General features: G+C 46.4%; 3 protein-coding genes across 3 annotated transcripts; 1 reads left to right on the top strand and 2 right to left on the bottom strand.

Moving 5' to 3' along the window:
- The first annotated feature begins 35 nt into the window (after positions 1 to 35).
- On the top strand, positions 36 to 9774 carry LOC108150195 (serine/arginine repetitive matrix protein 2). Its single transcript, XM_017278204.2, has 4 exons — positions 36 to 628; positions 1719 to 8211; positions 8283 to 8441; positions 8527 to 9774. The coding sequence occupies exons 1-4, from the start codon at positions 483 to 485 to the stop codon at positions 8836 to 8838; spliced, it is 7110 nt and encodes a 2369-aa protein (XP_017133693.1). The 5' UTR covers positions 36 to 482; the 3' UTR covers positions 8839 to 9774.
- Positions 9664 to 11054, bottom strand: LOC108150198 (F-box only protein 28). The gene is made up of 3 exons (XM_017278209.1): positions 10898 to 11054; positions 10688 to 10815; positions 9664 to 10619 (listed from the first exon to the last, which is right to left on the bottom strand). Exons 1-3 carry the CDS (start codon positions 10979 to 10981, stop codon positions 9884 to 9886), a joined length of 948 nt encoding a protein of 315 aa, XP_017133698.1. The 5' UTR covers positions 10982 to 11054; the 3' UTR covers positions 9664 to 9883.
- A 609-nt stretch (positions 11055 to 11663) lies between these two features.
- LOC108150091 lies at positions 11664 to 17288 on the bottom strand. Its single transcript, XM_041707858.1, has 7 exons — positions 16839 to 17288; positions 16600 to 16752; positions 14186 to 14435; positions 13930 to 14114; positions 12529 to 12795; positions 11903 to 12240; positions 11664 to 11841 (listed from the first exon to the last, which is right to left on the bottom strand). Exons 1-7 carry the CDS (start codon positions 16938 to 16940, stop codon positions 11733 to 11735), a joined length of 1404 nt encoding a protein of 467 aa, XP_041563792.1. The 5' UTR covers positions 16941 to 17288; the 3' UTR covers positions 11664 to 11732.
- Between the last annotated feature and the right edge of the window lie 1467 nt (positions 17289 to 18755).

The following is an 18755-nucleotide window of genomic DNA, read 5'->3' as shown; positions in this document are numbered from 1 at the left end:
GAACGCAAAGGTGGCAACGCTTCCGTCCGCCATGACACAAAGCAAAAGCGGTGTAAGAAGAAGCAGAAGACGAAAAAAATATGTGCAAGCAAATCTCGCGAAAGAAAATAAAATTTGCAGCAATTGCCGTGTGTGAAATGTGAACCCAGAGTGTACTTCGCAAAAACGAGACAATAAAGAGCATTTTAGTGTTTATTTAATGGGCAAAAACAGCCGCTGAAACGCAGTAAATATGAAGCGAAAATACGAAAATTGCGTGCTGCAGCAGAGGCAGCAACAAAAACGCTATTTGTTGTAGATATACATATATATATATATACATATATATGCAAATCTATACATAATAAAGAAGAGTCCGGCGGAGAATTGGATGCGCGATAATAAATAATAATAATAATAAATAATTCAAAGTACGAACGGGCGCGCGAGCGAGCGAGAGAACAGAGGCGAGTGAAAAAGAGGCGCGAAAAGTTCGCAACAAAATGGTTGTCTCCAAAGACAACAACAAGCGTCGCCGCAAGGAGACGGAGACGCCTCCGCCGCCTGCGCCCGTCCCGCCCACCGCCTCCTCACTGGCTCCTCCCGCGGCAGTGGCGGCCATCGAGTCCTCCCCCGAAATGCCCAAGAGGTGAGTCTAGCCTATCAATGGCCCATGGATAATGGGTTAAACTATAAGTACATACGCGTGTGGCACTACGGAGATGACGTCGCAGCGTTGGGTGCTTTGGATCGGAATGGTAATGGAAGGGGGTGGGAGTGGGGAGTGCGACGCCAGAGGAAGTAATTGGGAATGGTTAGGGGAGGGGAGGGGAGACTCAGTTGTTGTATAAGCCAGCGTCAACAGCGCGTCGTGGCGTTGTTGTTTTCCTCGACGAAGGGGTGTTTCGCATCCGCATTTATGTGGGGAGAGGGGTGAGGTTAGATCTCCCCCTCGAGCAGGTAAATATCTGTACAGTGGTTAGTCACTAAGCTGAATTGGAAATCTGTAAATTATTTAACTACGTCGTGGTTATTTATTGTACTACCAACATAAATATAAAGTTAATAATCATTTGTCAAATTAATAAGTCTTAAATATATGCTTAAATAAAATAAATAGCTTTCCATACAGTAGCTATTCAGTAAAAGTAATTAAGGCCGTCTAAAATCGTGTTAATTTGGAAAATAAAGATGTTAACATGCAATAAATACATTCTGTATAATTTTAGATATTATGATATCCACATTATAGTTAAGCAAGTGAAATAAATTAAAGAACATAAGGCATTTATATGAAATAATCGTAATGTTTTCGCTTCTGCCACATAGGCTGACAATTGTTCTCAAAACAAAATAGTGACCTCAATGCTTTTGCTTTATTGATTCTTTTATTTGAGAAGTCACTGTAAGCTTATGATCAGTTTATGGACAAATATTGATAAAACAAAACGTTATTCTTTTAAAAGCGATTAGGATTACGTTCAAAGGAAACAAGAAATAGATGTTGAATTAATGTCAATATTTTGACCATCATACAAAGCACTGTTATTGAACGGAGGTACATTTTATCAGTTCAAGAATATTAACGTGAGACCACTGTTTATGCTCACTCGTAATCCGAAGCTCCCCGGCTGTTATTTTGATTTTAAATTAATATTGACTTTTCCAATTTGTATCAAGTTGCCTTGTTTCCAATTATAAACCACTCACACCTCTTTTTCGTCATCTTCCACTTGCAGAACGAAGGTGCAGGCTCAGCGCAAGTTCGCCCAGGGTCAAAGTGCGCCCAGCAGCTCCTCGAGCCTCGCCTACAGCGCAGCAGCAGCGGCAGCGGGATCCGGATCGGGACCCAGCACTTCCGGAGCAGATAGCTCCCAGCCGCCCATTGAGATTCTGCCCAACAAGTGTCCCAAGGCGCAGGATTTCCTTACCTTTCTCTGCTTCCGCGGCACTCCGGCGCTGCCCGCCCACTTGGATTTCCTCAATCAGGGCAAGTCCAAGGACTCCGAGGCCACCTCAACGGGAGGCAACAACAATAACAATGCAAAGAAGGCCAATAATAGCAGGGCGGGCCTGGGAGGCAACAAAAAAAAGCGGGGCCGCCCCGCCAAAGTAGCCGCCAAGAAAGTGGAAGCGGTAGTCCCCATAACGGAGACCACTGATAAGCCCTCAACAGCGGAAAAAGCAGCCAGTGATAAAATTAATCTCATTGCAGCCGTAGTCCCGGAAACTCCTTCGCCAACGCCTATGCCTGTGCTGCCAGGAGCGGTGCGCAAACGAGCGGAGGTTGTCACCGATGGCAATCGACGAGGAGCACGAGGCAGGGGTGCAGCCGGAGCTGGTGCCACTCCGGACAAAGCAGTGACACCAGCATCATCCAACGACAACAAGCGCCGCTCTAATCGTGCCAGCACCAAGGAAAGCAAGCCCATTATTGATGATGACCATTCAGAGGATCTGGAGGAACAAGATGCAGAAGATGATGACGATGAGTTCTTCTCTGCTCATGATGCGACCTCGCGCAATGGTGAGGAGGCGAAAGCAGATAGTCCTGTGAAAGCTGAGCCCACCAAGCGCGGTCGACCTTCGGCGAGCAAGAAAGCAGCGGAGTCCACACCGGCGGAATCCCAGCCAGCTGCAAAGGATAAGGCGCCCGTAAAGCGCGTTAGGCAACGGGAGTCGCCCATTTTTATACCTTCACCGGAGTCCTCTGGCCGCATGACAAGGCAGCGGGCTTTTTTCGAGCCCGTCAAGGTTCCACCGCATCAGGAGGAACCTCCGGCCAAGGAGCCGCCAAAGGAAGAGCCCAAAAAGGAGCCGGAGCCGCCAGCGAGAAAACCGGAAAAGGAGCCAGAGCCTGCTAAGCAGATCAAGGAAGCCAAGGAGAAGACGAATTCCAGTATTTATGCCAAAGACGCCAAGCAGCAGCTGGAGAATGGGGACAGTCAACACGGTGCTGGAACCAAGGGCAAGAAGAGTCTAAATGTCTTCGATTTCAGTTCGGATGATGAGCAGCCGTTGGCCAAGTCCATCAAGCTGAAAAAGGGCGGCAAAGGAGCGAGTCCCAAGAAGAATGCAGCTGCTGCTGCTCCGGCGGCCAGGAATCGCAAAGCGGCCACTAAAAAACTGGAAAAGGAAAAAGAAATGGAAAAAGAAAGGCAGCTGGAGAAAGAAAAGCAAAAGGAAAGAGAAATAGAGATAGAAAAAGAAAAAGAAAAGGAAAAGGCTAGGGAAAAAAAGGAAAAAGAAAAGGAGAAGGAGAAAGAACCTGTCCCAGAGAGCAAAGTGGAAGAGCCACCCAGTGGCGGGAAAAGGGGAAAAGCAGGCAAAAAGAAAGCAGAGGACACTCTAGCCGATGAGCAGGAGTTGGCGCCACCCTCCTCCAAAAAAGTCGCCTCCAATGCCCGCGGATCTCGGAAGTCGGCGAAGAGCAAGGCTTCGGAGGATTCCGCTGAGCTAGAGCCTCAGCGGGCGCAGCGTCCCTCCCGCAAAACCAAGGAGGCGGCGGCCATCTACATGGGCATCATTGGCCACAAACTGCAGCTGGCCGATGACGAGGAGGATGATCTGTCGCTGAGCAGCTTTCCCGACATACCCAACGTCAAGGAAATGGAGAAAATGGAGAACGAGATTAAGCGTAATGCGGCGGGAAAGTTAAACGTGCCGGAGGCCACGACGGTGCTTTCGGCAGGCAAATCAACCCGTAAGCCGTCGCCCCGACCCAACAAGGATTCGCCAGCTACTGCTCCGGCAGAAGCCACCAGGGATGCGTCCCCCTCCCCACCAGAGGCCGAGGAGGAGAAACCACCGCCTCCAGCACGACGTGGACGGCCGCCCAAGCAGGGCAAGGCTTCGGCTACCGCTCCACCGCCCAAACCGCCCATCGAGGGCATGCTGGTGAAGAAGGGCTCTCTGGCCAAGATGTCCGAGCAACAGGCCAAGCCCAAAGCCAAGTCCGAACATTCAAAAGTCGACTCCGACGAAGAGGAAGACTTTCTCATCAACGAGGAACTGAACGAAACGAAGCGAAAGCTGGAAAAGAGTTTCAGTGACTCCGACGACGAACCACTGGCCATCAAGGTGCCGATAGTGGCGGCCAAGGAGAAGGAGGTATCGCCTCCGAAGATGCCCAGTCCACCGCCAAAACTAATGGCGGTTCCATCGCCCATCTCAGTGCCCACACCTTCAGTATCGGTTGTTCCTTCGCTGGCGGTGCCCAATACACCGCCAGCCACCACGAGCACCACCCAGCTGACCATGCTCCCCTTGACGGCCAAGGCTACGCCAACGCTGGGTACCATGTTCCCGTGCATGCCAGCTAGCTATTCACCACTCAAAACCATGGAGAAAAAGCCACCGGTGCCCACGTCCAAGATCCTTAACGTACCCGCCACTTATGCGCTGCCTGGAAGTGCCGGTGGTGCCGTGAGTTTCCAGAAGACCTCCTCGTATCTGCCGCAGGCATCGCCGCACTACCACTCTGGGTATGTGCGTCCACCGCCCACGCCCACCCATCAGTTTGGAGGCGGAACACCCTCGGGGAGTAAGACTCCCTCGCAGGGCTCATCGCCGCTGAAATATCAGACGCCACCGACCACTTACCCGCCGCCCATCGAGGCGTATCAATGTCCCAAGATCAACCCGAACTTTCTGACGCCCAAGTACGAGCGGAGTCCACTGCCGAGATCATCGACCAGCAGCTTTCCAAGCCCATCGCCGGTAAAGTTTCTACCCACATCGGGGACCACAGCTACCACCGGAGGCACACCTTCGTCTGCCACGAAGAGCCCGTTGGCACCGCCGCCACCATCTCCGCCAGTCAGCCAGGTCGTGATCCAGACGTCCAGCTTGAATCTTAGCATGAGTATTGCTGCCACAGTGAATGCAGCGCCAATGGCCGTGGCTTCCACGTCAGCAGCAGCGGCTCATCAGACGACGACAGTTGGTGCCACTGTAACGGCCACATCCACGCCACCGCCGGCGCACAGCAATAGTGCAGGAAATGGAGGAGCTGCTGCAGCTAATTCCGATCCCCTGAAGGACGAGATTGGGAGTATTCTGGCGCAGGCCACGCTAATGCCCAGCAAAGAGGAGTCGGGCAAGATCTTCGGCATTGCCAGCGTAAGTTTGGCCCAGAGTTCCGGGCCGGACAACACCAAGTGCACCCTGGGCAAGTGTGGATCCATTCACAAGCCAGTGCTGGGCCCAGTGGTGCCCACGGAGGGTTACTTCGGCGACCAGTTGTCCAGCAAGGAGCGGCGCAAGGCAAAGGTGAACATGACGCACGAACAGATCCAGAAGTGGCTCATCGAGTGCTCATCTAACCCGGATGAAATCCAAGACGATTTGGATGATGATTTCGATGACAGTCTAAGACCGCAGCAGTCAACTACTCCGCCGCCCACGCGAGATGATAAGGAGCTGAGTGCGAGCTTCAGTTCATCGTCGAAAAACACACGCGGCGATCTCGGCAAGAGTGAGAGTGCTTGGTCGGCCAAGGGACCGTCTCTGAAGGCCACGCCCGTGCTGGTCACTCCACCAAATCGCAAGGAGCAGCAGGAGCAGACGGACGGGAAGGATTGTGATGCATTGGACTATGACAAATCGTCAACACCTGTGAATCTCACACAGAAGATCACGTCGAACGAGTCAACGGCTGCCGAAAAGAAAGTCAACGATCGGAAGACCAAGGAGTCGGTCAAGGCCGCCGCATCAAAGGCTGCTCCTCAGCCCCGAAGTGCTGCTGCCACGCCTCCCACTCCCATATCATCAACGCCCACTCCAATTTCTCTTACTCCATCCAAGAGCAGTCCCACTCCGCCGCCTGCCATCAAGCAGAAACCGGAGAAGGGAAAGAAGAATGCCACAGGTGGTGGTGGTGGTGGTGGTGCCACTTCCGTAGCTTCTCCGCCCGCTGCACCCACTCCACCCAATCCCAAGCGAACGCCTGTTTACAATCAAAAGAATGCCAAGGCGCAGCAGCCACAGGCGGAGGTCAAGCCGGCAGCTAATCCTCCCAGCGGAGCAGGAGCCAAACGGGAATCGGTCTATGCCTTTGGCAAGGAGGAGGAGGCGGCCACAAAGCCCGGTAATCGACGGCGGGCGGATCCCAGTCCAGTGCCTGCCCCAGCTTCAGTGCCCAATGCGCTGAGTGAGCGATCTCCAACCAAGAAGCGAGCAGCAGCCGCGGCGGCCGCCACGGCAGTTCAACTGACGCTGAGTCCCACGGAGAACTGCAAAATCGAGGGAAAACCAAAAGCGGCCACTGGGAGGGGAGCTAAAAAGCAACAGCAACAGGTTGCCGCTCCAGCGCCACCAGCCCCACCCGTTGAAGCCAGTGGAGATTCGGATGCAGAGGGTGCCACCTTCTATATACCCCTTCAAGGAGCCGGAGTTGGTGGCAGCGGCGATGGAGGCATCCAGGGAGTGGCCGTAAAACTGGGACGCGAGGGTCCCGATGGCCCCAATCAGAAGGTGGTCATGCAGGCCACTTTGGTGACAAAGGCCCAGATGGACACCAACTCGAAGCCACTGCCAGAGTCGCTGAATACCAACGAGCTGGTGAAGACCCTGCTCCATGCAGCCAGCAATGATGCGGCCTCGACCACGACCACGAGCCTCAAGAGCTTGCCCAAGGCGAGCACTTCGGCAGCAGCAGTGGGAGCAGGAACCAATCCCGGTGCCTCCAGCTTGGTGCGTGTGAACTCCAACTCGTCGCTCTTCTCGGGCTCTGCCAAATCTCGGACAGCTGCCCAGACCAGCTCCACGGCGGCTGCAGTGGCCAAGAAGTACAAGGATGACACACCCATCAAGATGGCCAATAACACGGCCTTCCCGCGACACGATGATCCCACACAAATGGTGGAAGCGCCCATTTTCCGGCCCACGGAGAAGGAGTTTGCCGATCCGATTGAGTTCATCGAGCGGATCACACCGATAGCGGCCAGGTTCGGCATCTGCAAGATCATTCCGCCGGCCAGTTTTAAGCCGGAATGCCGGATATCGGACGAGATGCGCTTCACGGCGTACAATCAGTACGTGCACAAGATGCTCCACCGCTGGGGACCGAGTGCCAAGGAGCTGAGTGCGATCAAGAAGTACCTGGCCACCCAGAGCATTGTGATGAACCATCCCCCTTGGATCGGTGGAATGGAGGTGGACCTGCCACGTTTGTATCACACTGTCCAGGAGCTGGGCGGCCTCAAGGAGGTGATCGAAAAGAAGAAATGGGCGCGCGTGGCGGAGGAAATGTGCATACCCAAGCTGGCGCAGGATCGGGTGACCAAGCTGGACGACATCTACTGCAAGTACCTGTTGCCCTACGACACACTGTCGCCGGCGGAGCGCCAGAAGCTCTTCGACGAGGTGGAGGCGGACTGGGCCAAGCGTGAGGCGCGAGCGCGACGGAATGCGGATCGATTCGTGAACACGGAGAGCGTGTCCAACGAGGAGGACGATTTGAGCAGCGACGAGGACGAAGAGTCCGAGGAGGAGATCGACGGCGTGTCCATGGAGTGTATCGTGAAGGGGCGGAGCATGCCTCTCAGTCAGTTCTATAGGATTGCCCGGAACACAATGGCGCTGTGGTTCAAGAGCACCGATCCCACGGTCAACGAGGTGGAAGCGGAGTTTTGGCGCCACGTGGCCGTCCGGGATAGCCATGTGTGCGTCCACTCGGGCTCGATTGATAGCTCGGGCTGGGGCTATGGCTTCCCCAGTCCGGGTCCCAAGGGAAAGGGTTCCAACTATGCCAGGCATCCGTGGAACCTCAAGGTGCTGACCAACAACTCTGGCTCTGTTCTGCGCTCCCTGGGACCCGTCATGGGCGTCACCGTTCCCACTCTCCACGTCGGCATGCTCTTCTCCGCCTGCTGCTGGTACAGAGATCCGCACGGCCTATCATGGATCGAGTACCTGCACACGGGCGCCTCCAAGCTGTGGTACGGCATTCCCGACGATCAGAGTGCCAACTTCCGATCGGCCTTGACGTCGCTGATCCCGACGCACTGCCAGAACAAGACCATATGGTTGCCCTGTGATACGGTGATGGTGCCACCGCACATGCTAACGGATCGGGGCGTATCCCTGTGCCGCATCGAGCAGAAGCCGGGCGAGTTCATTGTGGTCTTTCCGCGGGCCTACACCTCCAGCCTGGCCACGGGTTATGTGGTCTCCGAGAGCGTTTACTTCGCCACCATGTCGTGGTTGGATCTGGCCAAGGATGATTTTAGGGTATGTGTTGTGTTGTTTGTGTGTGCGGCTAGAGATAAATATTAACTAATTTATAAATTTCTCGCCTTTAGGACATCCATGAGAGCTGTGAGCCGGCCATGTTCTCGCTGGAGCAGTTGTTGTTTGCCCTGGGCTATGACCAGCGCGTCAACTCTGATGCTCTGCATCAAATGCTGCCCATGCTCAATGATGTTTGCGAAAAGGAATCGGCAGCCAGAGAGCAGCTTAGGGTGAGTAGAAACTCTTTTTAAATTTGTATTCCAACAAATTGAATTGTTTTATTTGTCTTATTCATTAAACATTATCGATTTGCAGGCTGCTGGAGTGACATCCACCGAAAAAGTGCAGGCGGAGAAGGGCCAGAAGGCCAAGAAGCAACAGCAGCCGCCATACAAGTCGATCGAGAGCGAATGCGACCTGTGCCGCGCCAACCTGTACATATCGATGGTGCGCACCGAGGACGGCAACATCTATTGCCTGCAGCATGCGTTGAAGAACCTCAACAACGGCAACATCCAGGCCAAACAATGCAAGCTTATCTACGCGTACAACGTGGATGATATACAGCAGCTAATACGGCAACTACAGGAGAAGATTAGCCACAAGGCGGCGGTAAAGAAAAAGTAGCATCGTCGGCGTCGTTACTAATCGGCGGCGCAAGATACACACACAGATACAGACACGGATTCAGATAGAGATACGGATAGGAAAACGGCTTAGAAACACCGCGCTGATGTACATATAAAACGAAATGTGTATACGTATGTGATTCGCCATCGCTATAGAGCAGCTAAAATGATAAATGGGTGAAATATAGTTTTGACTACGCGTTGATAGATGGACGGATTCGTTGAGCACTCATCTATTTATGCAACGTTTATCTCCCAGTTGACTAACTGACACTATTACTAACTGTATGATAAGAGAAGTGTAGGATCGGATGTATTGAGATGTAACTGCTTACATTTCAACGTGGCAATGCTTTCAACTTTGACTAGTTTATACACAATATGTCGATAAGAAGTTTGCAATGAATTTTGTTTTCCATTTGGTTTTTTTTGTTATGCAATATGTACCCCTCCCCGAAAATGTTATTAACCCCCTATTTGTGTTATTGTATATAGAGAGCCTAGTGTATGTACGTAGTTAGCTATCGGATTAAGTCAGAGACCCTCAAAGAAACCATGCTAACGTGTTGCAATTTCTACTACCTTTTATACGCTAAGATAACGAGTAATACTACCATAGCATCATAGAACACCAGAGCCCAGATATCCACAACGCGCCCCCCGCCACCCCCTTAGATCAGTAGTTTTAGCACTAAACAATAGCAAACTAACGAACTAAACGAAAGCCAGAGTTACTATCGATGACTGCAGTTGTGCAGTTTGGGCAAAACCAAAACCAAACCCAAAAACGATACAGACGAAATCCATCATTATGGACAGGCGATTGCGATTGCGTAAATGAGAACTTTTCACTAGATGTTCAATGTATTTATATAGTAGTAATACAATATTTAAGTAACAAGTGCAACAATAAATCTTAACGCGATATATCAAAGCTGCACTGTTTTAGTTAATGCTACGTACTCCAACTACTAGCAAAATAATTGTCTGAATGGGAGTGGTTGTTGTGTTTGCCTAAGCTATTTCTTAAACCTAATCCTTGGCTAGACCTTGGGTTTCTTTTGCGGCGGTGGTATGCACTCCGCACTGGCCACCGCCTGACGTTTGACGGCACAGCTTGGCATATTGGCCACCACATCCTCCATTTGGCGCTTCAGTTCGGACACCTGGGTGGTCAGTTCAGTGATGCTGGAGAGGGCTTCCTGCAGGCGGCGATCCTGCACCTTGCGCGCCACCTCCAGGTTGCGGATCTTTTGCGTGAGTGTCCTTTGCATTTGGTACTGTTTGAGTAGGTGCTTGGAGACCCGATCCCTTTGCGCGGTCTCCGGCTGTGATGGTTTGCTGGCGCAGATGGGGGCCAACTGGACGATGGCCTGCTGGACGAGGGCATGGTCCACGGGGCGACTGATTCCGGTCCGCTTCACGCCACTAAAGCTTATGTCACCCAGGGCACTGCAAACCACCAGACGCGTTCCGGCGGCCGTCGATTCCGCCAGTTGCTTCCGGTGCTCCATCTTGAAATTCACGGCAATCTTCTCGTCAAAATGCTCAATGGCCATGGATGAGATGTCGCGCAGCTCCTGCAGCACTTCATGTGGTCGCAGCTGCTTGGTGGAGGTACTCAGGATGCGCAGGATGCTGTTGATCTCGTCCAGAACGCGACCCGGTATGAAGCAGCAGATGTTGAGATCAATAAACTTGGAATACGTCATGGTCAGCATTGAAATGCGTGTCTCGATGGAGGTGAGTATGTCCGAGTGGCGGGATAGGATGTGGTTTCTGAAAAAACAGGGGAAAACCATCCTCAGAACCATCTCGATTTATCCGGAATTAAGTGACGAACTCACCTGCGTTCCGACTCCCGACGTGGCAGCATGGATTTGATGCGCTTGAAGTTCTTGGCATGGGCCAAAATGATCTTGTTGAAGCCCTTATTCAAAACTTGCTGGCCAATGTAATTGAAAAGTGTGCACACCTATGTATGTAGATTGGAAACGTCTAGTTTTAGTCACGGGTCAAGAGATTTGCGTCCGGGATGGCCAGATCGACCAGCTCACCTCTCGCTTTTTGGCCACCTCATCGTAGGGCAGCCATTCGAAGATGTCCAGAAGCACCGTTTGCGGCAAGTCCAACAGATTCATTTTCCTACTTATTTCTATTTTCGAGAGCGATTTTATTCGAGAATGTTGCTATTGTTTTTAGTAAGGCAGTGACTGCAGCTGCTTGAAAATACCGAAAGGCCCTGCAGTTTCAAAAAATACTACATTGTCGATCTCAAACAGAAATCCAGTATATACAGTGTATGCATCCGTTATCATATTTGAATTCTTAAGTTTTGGTTAAACGTTTCTGTTTCAATTATTTTATTTTTACTATTAATTACTTATAGAAAAATAGACAAGATAGATAAGATAAATCAGATAAGATAGCGATCTTGTTGCTTATGAAACAGATTTTAAGTGACGAATATTTTTGCAAATAAATATTCGTCAAAGATTTTCTAAATTTTTTTTTAATATTAGCTTTTTTATTAAGCCAAAATGGTTTCGGTAACCTTTAAAAAAAAACCCTTTAATTCCACAATTGATAAATTAAATAAAAAAATCGTTTAATCCTAAATGTATATGCTAATTTCTTAAAAATAATGTTATTTTTGATATTTTAGCCCATAGCTTGCTGACCAATTTTTGGTCGCTTAGAAGCATATTACAATCAAAAGGGGTGTTTCTTTCGAATTACCAAAATAAATAAGGAATATAAAATGTGCCGCCAGAAAGTATGCCATGCCCTATTCTAATTGATTGTATGATAGCCTCCAACTATGATAGTTAAATTCGTGTTTTATTTACAAAATGGGGAACAATAGAAACAAATTAACGATTGAAAATTGAGTTAAGCTTGTATCAGAAACTTGTGAGCATCATGGATATCATTGGCATAGGGTTCCAGTTCGGGCTTCTTCTTGGGAAAGTAAGGATTGTGCTCGGGATCGGCATTTAAGCTGGGAATCGTATAACCTGGGTTAATACAAATTTTAGCGAAAAGTAAAGTCCAAAACCTACTGGTAGAAATTGGTGGCCTCCTCGCACTTGACATTGTACCACCAATCGCAGGCGAATTCCTTCTGATTGAAGATGGTGCCATTGGTGCACAGGAACTTGGCGCCCTGTTCGCCCTCGCGTCCATCGTGGCACACGTGATAGGCCTGGCAGCCCGTCTCCACATTGGCGTACATGCCCGGAGTGGCCGGAACATTGTGGCAACTGAAGTGGGTGTGCGGCACCTCATGGTAAACCGGATAGTCGACGCCCGGAACTCCGGGTATCTTGTTTAGATCTTGCTTCTCGTCATGATGCTGCGAGTGTTCCGCTTGTGGCGGATTGAATAGATATCCGAATTTCTGTAAACATATCAAATATCAAATGTGGCCATTGCATAACGAGACAACGAGAGCTCGTGCCCCAATCCGGTTTGGTTTTGATACCAGTACCCGTACCCCCAATTCCCCACTGCCTTATTATAACCACTCGTATGGTACATATGTACATAGATTGCATGTTACAATTTTTGGGTCAAAAGTGAACGTGGCCAAGACAACCAGAGCTTTGTCAACTGGGGTGGTGCACGCTTCTCTTAATTGATTCCTCAATTTCTCAGCATAATTATACACTCAATCCTCAATCCTCACCTGAACTTCAATGGCCACGGCGACTCCGATCACGAGCATAAGCCAAAAAGAGAAACATCCCAGCTTGGGCATCATTATGTTGGTTATACTTTTCCGCCTACGTTGGTGTTGGATGTTGAAGTTGGAAGCGACGACCGTCCGAGTTGGGTTTGAAAAACACACTGAGCTGCAGTTTTCCAGCGGCAACCACTTGAGCATGGAGCTTTCAAGGGTACCGATCCGATTTTTGTTTTTTGTATGGCGGCTGTAACAGTTTCGATTTTTGCGCTATGCTGGAAGCTGTTGGCCCAAGCTTTTCCAGTCCAAATTGGCAAATTACTTAGCTCTGCTTCAATTATTGCCAAAGTAAACGAACCGCTCGAAGCTTATGGCTCCCTCTTCCCCACACATAATTATGATACACGACTGATGTGGGAAAGTACAATGCAGCTCTCGGGCTGGGTTTATTTTGCAAGATACAAATTGTTTACGCTTAACTAGCTAAAAGCCATGAATTCACATTTCACTTGGCCCGGCATAACATGTGGATGGGTTGGCAAGCGATGAGTGGATGTACATGTGGATGTACATGTGGATGTGGATGCAACTGGCTACACAGAACCAAATTTATATAGCTTTTAATAACATTCAAGTTAAAAACTCTTTCAAAATGTTGTGTTTAAATAAAGTAGATACATTTGAGATAAGGTCAGTATTATTTCATTTCATTACATTATCAAGAATAGATCCTTTTGGATCTATTTTGTACCAATATGTACATGTACATAAAATAACAACGGAATTTAAAATGGCTTGTAAGTTCTATGAATCTTAAGCCCAACAATAATTTTAAGAACAATTAATAACATTTTCAAGAAACCAACTATGAAGGAAATTCAAAAAATTCATCCATTCATAACTAATGCATTTATTTCCTTGATATAATATGTCAACTGATATTTGTGAATGCATATTTCGTATTCCATAAAAAAATTAAACAACCTTACAATGAAATGTTGATCTGGGAAGATAAGTTTTAAATTAATATTTTTTTCCGTGTATGGGCTGGGCATGTATTGTTTGTATTGCTTGCAAACATGGGAATTGGAATGGGAATGGGAATGCACTAATCGGTGAGCGGGCGTATGGCAAAAGTTTTGAAATGATATGCACATGGTTGGATAATGGTTACCAACCACTTTGTAAACTTAACTCTTGGCTAGAGATGATCATAATTGCCATATATCCATATAAATTCTACTAAAGATGGGCATGAACAGCTCTAAAACTAATAGTTCTTGCGGGTCGTTTGCTGCAAGTCCAGTTTGTTCAGCAGATCATCAAATTCGCTGAAGAGCTAAATGAACATATGGGTATTACAATTTCAGCAGGCACAGTGACTACTACCCTACCCCTACTCACATGGGTTGTGCCATAGCTGTCCACATAGGTCTTGCTGCCTCTGGAGGTTTTCTTGAATGCCGGCAGCACCGAACTGTGACCATGCAGGAGATTCACATTCTGATAAGACTGCGCCTTGGCCGATCCGGCCAATGGATTTGTATGGCTCTTGCCGACCGTGGGCGCCAGTTCCAGAAAATTGGGCACTAAAATAGGGCGAACGCATGTGAGCATTGGATGCCCCAATCTTGCCCCATCTCCTGCAATCGCTACTCACTTTTCTTGGGCTGCAACTTGACCTGGTTGAGGAGTGGATTGTGCAACTGGAGCTGTCGGTAGACGGGCAGGGCGTGCTTCGGCGGCACCAGCACGTGCTGGCGACCCACCGCCTGCGGATACAGGTAGGTCGTCTCCACCGTGGGCACCTGGCGGTAATGGTATCGCCCCTCCCGCGGCGTATACCTTCCATCCGAACTCAGGGCGATGTGGAAGACGGTGCGCATGGGCTTGTTGTAGTACTGATACACCTGATAGAAAAACAACGAGTTTATTTTCCAATTTATAACTAGTATATTTTAACTATAACAAATACCGCGAAATAAAGCATTAAAAATCTAGTTTTTTTTTTTATATTTTAAAATGTATAATAATTGTAAAATATTTTAATTGCTTTTCCAGTATTTTTCATGTTCAAACCATTAGAAAACAATTAATTATTTAACATGTTTTTTTTTCCTTTAATTGTTATTGCATTCAAACTGTGGGTAATAACATCTAAGATAAATATTTGTTGGACTGCCATAAAATAATGGGTATTTCATTCTTCAACAAGTTGTTTTTTGCTATCAATATAAGCTGTGGGTAATAAATCAATCAACAGCTTGGAGAACTATTAACTTTTTATTTATGTGCTAAGTTTTGATTTTTTTTGTACGTCGGAACTTAAAAAAATTATCGCACAAAACGGGTAAAAATCTTTACTTTGATATGTCTTTAATTGGCGTACGTTTTTTATTGTTGTGCGAATAATACTATAATCATTTAAATGTAAACGCAAATGTATTGTATAACATTTGTTTGTATATATTGGTTTTTGATCTTTAAAACATTATGATCGGTAGAATTTTGTTATAGCTTAAGCAATTAAAAAAAATATTGCTCTAATGTTTATTTAAATTTGAACAAAAAAAATTATTATTTTAATGTATACTTGATGTTGACCCCTAAGTTTTTAAAAAATAAATATAACAGTTTATACAAACAGATAAGAATTTAAAAAGGTGAAAGGTGCAAAATAAATCTTTGCAGATTGCATTCAAAAATTCCCAGAAATCATATCAGTGATAACGTAATGCATATATGTATCCATTTTTGGAACTCAACGGCAATTTTTTATTCATAGTTGTTTGTTCAGTACGTTTTGAAAGTTCTCTTTGAATGGTTGGAGTTATTTAAAATGCTAAAGTTGCCAATAAATTGTATCTGTTTCCTAATTTTGCTGAATGTTCAAGGACGATTGGCTGATATCCAGGACAACGGCACATCCGTGTGCGTCCTGCAAGATGCCCCATTGCAGTGCGGTGCGTTTTGTTTAAGCGCTCTGCATCCAGTTTTTGATAACTACGAGAAAACCCAGGACAAGTTGTCAAGAATTGAAGGTGATCAGCAGACTTTGAACACAAAAGTTCTCGAGTTTCTGCAGACACAAGTAGAAATGAGGAGCCAGTTTCTGGAGTCACAAGCAGAAATAAGGAACCAACTTCTAGCGGTGCAGACCAGTTTAAGCGCTTTGCATCCAGTTTTTGATAGCTACGAGAAAACCAAGGACAAGTTGTCAAGAATTGAAAGTGATCAGCAGACTTTGCACACAAAAATTCCCGAGTTTCTGCAGACACAAGCAGAAATAAGGGGCCAATTTCTGGCGGTGCAGACCAGTCTGCAAGCGCTCCTGACTAAAATGGAAGACAATCAGAAGCCCAACCCCAAAAACAATCCGGAAAGTGTTATGCCCCAAAAAACAATAACTTATATAGTACAAACCAAACGAAAAAATTGGTATGATGCTGCATCCACCTGTCGTGGCATGGGAGGACATCTAGCGGCCATTAAAAACAAAGCTCAGCTTAAAGCCCTTTCAGCGCATCTCAGTTCTCATAAGGACTATTGGATTAGTAATAACAGTGAAGATGAAGATGAAAAGCTTTATATAAATAACGGAGATTTGTATAATGAGAATGGCTACGACTACGAAATGTATTTCATTTGCCAAGCTGACAGTGAATTTTAATTTACAATAAAAAAGACAAACATTGCAATTTTTTCGTTTTCATTAAAGCGGCAGAAGTGCTTAGATACTTTAATATACAATGTGTATATGTTTATTAATTGAACATTACAATTAAGAAAATATTGTGTTTAATGAAGTTATTTTGAAAATGCTGTTACTTAATCCAAATATCCACTTAACTTTTCATTATTATGTTCCTTTAAAATTATTCCCTTTCAGAGGGTATTATAATTTCAGTCAAATGTTTGTTCCTTAGTTATATTTGGATCACGAGTCCTTGCCGAAAAGGATCTAAACAAGGATGTATGTTTCATAGTTTAACGATGCTCAGTTTTGTTTATCATTGCCTAAGCCTTTCCGAAAATGAATACAATGGAAAATGGATGACTCCCGCTGATATTTACCTGCGGGTTCCGCTGCTCGGGCACTATGCCATCTGGCACTGCGATGCCCTCCTTTTGCAGGCGATTCAGAAACAAGCGATCCGTCTCGAAGGCGGTGTCTGGGATCTTACCACCCGCATGTGGCAATACTTGTTCCCGATAGATTTGGCGTTTCTTGAAATTGGTTTGGTTGACAGAATTATTTATGGTATGATGTTTGATGGCATTTGACAGCTGAGAAGGTTTTTGGGCGTACACACCTTGTGGTTGCGTTCCGCTAACTCAAAGTCTTGGGCAATTATAGCCGGACTCAGGCAAAGATATAGTTGTACGATCAGCAAGATCACATGCGGGGAAGGCATTTTTATGCAGGAATTTGAGCAATTTCCTGATCTGACTGCTGAAAGGTCAAGTTGATCGACAGGCACTCGCGGCTCTGTAGACTTCGACTTCGAGTTCGACTTCGACTTCTGCAGACAAACGTTAAGAGCTCGGTACACAAATCCAGATGCAAGACATATTCTTCTTCGACATTCGACAGGCAATTGCACAAGACGAGACGACAGATGAATGACGAGCAGAAAGAACGATCGCGACACGATCACGTGACGACGGTTGCCAAAGCTACCTGGTAAGTGGTTATGTCGCCTATATACGCCACGATCTACGGTTCCGATCTCCGATCTTAAAGTTACGTTGTGGTCGCGTCGACGGTGCCAAACATAATGAATGCAAATGCATAAAACCGATCTCCACTAGCGGGTGCCCTCTGCCGACGTTTTCTGCCGGCGCGCTCATCATCATCATTATTATCATCGTGAAAAGCAAAGCAAAGTCAGCAGCAGTTTTATTTTTAGGCTGCGAACCCTGAATGATTTCCCGTTGCTTTTACTTGATTTTCAAATACGAACGGCACTTAATATAACCAACTTCTCGCCGTAGTTAGTTTTATTTGCGGTTTTTAACTGGAAGTGGCAGCAAAATCATTTTCGCCGAATTGCCTCAATTAATCTCTATGGTTACCCTCCTCCTTTACCAAAAAGCAAAACCAAATCCAAATTCATAGTGGGACGATGGGTCGGCTACTTGACTTGAAAGTCTGCAGAGCTTAGAGATCCCTTGGTGCCTGTTCGTACATCTTTGTTATACATAATTACACTGGTTTCTTGGACATGGGCAATTTTGTATGCTTCCACAACAACCTTTTTCTTGTCTCGAAAGTGAATGGCTGAATTGGATTGCTTTGGATTGTTCGAACCTTTTGTTTTTGCCCATTTCCAGTTGTTGTTGTTGATTGCGCCCTCAAGTCAACACTTTTCATAAACGTTTCATATTTATTGATTGTTTTCGTTATTATTTTAAATATTTGTGTAATTTTTTTTCCTCTTGCCTTCGCTTTTTGCCAGCCACTTGCTGTTGAATTGCTTATTTGTCTCAAGAGGTTGAGGTTTGATGTTTTCTTTTCATGTCAGAAAAGTTGGTTTTTGTAAATAATGCGATTTATTGGCGTTAGGGCCTTGAAGGTATTGTGAAAGTGGATTAACACTGGGTGAATGCTTGAAAGGTCTTTCTTCTAGGATAATTGACTATATTATTATTATTATTAAAAATATATTTAGTTTTTTGTAAATAAACATGTTTGATAAGTAGGTAACATATAACATAACTCATTAACGATTAAACAGTAAAATAGATTTATGATGAATTTATCTAAAAGTAGTCTCCAACTCATCAAATTAAATAAGCAACATTTATCATAAAATTTTCGGTATTCATCAATCAACTTTTCAACATTTAAACTTTACACTACATAAAAAAACTTGTTGCTAAAGGTAGGCTTGATGATTGGTTTTATATTTATCATTTTCAGGTAGTAAACATTAACTTGAACAAGGTGAATATTTTAAATCATAAATGCCTCAAATGACCTAATATTCCCACGCTTCCGTTTTCAAATAATTAAATATTTCAAAGGCATATATGCCATAGAAATGTGACAATACAAGCGTGTAAAAAGTAGACCCAGCATAAATGTATAATGCAAAACTTGGAGAAAGTAAGGCCAAGATAGCGGATGGCGATAAGAACGCCTACGAATAGATCAATTGAAATTCCGAACACAAAAAAAGGCAATTGTAATTGTAATTTCGATTGCACAATCGCCACCGAAAAAGGTT

This window comes from Drosophila elegans, unplaced genomic scaffold, assembly GCF_018152505.1.
Source record: "Drosophila elegans isolate 14027-0461.03 unplaced genomic scaffold, ASM1815250v1 contig_208, whole genome shotgun sequence".
NCBI classification, from domain to species: Eukaryota; Metazoa; Arthropoda; class Insecta; order Diptera; family Drosophilidae; genus Drosophila; species Drosophila elegans.
Note: the sequence above shows the minus strand (reverse complement) of the source record. Positions and strands in the feature narration are given on the sequence as shown.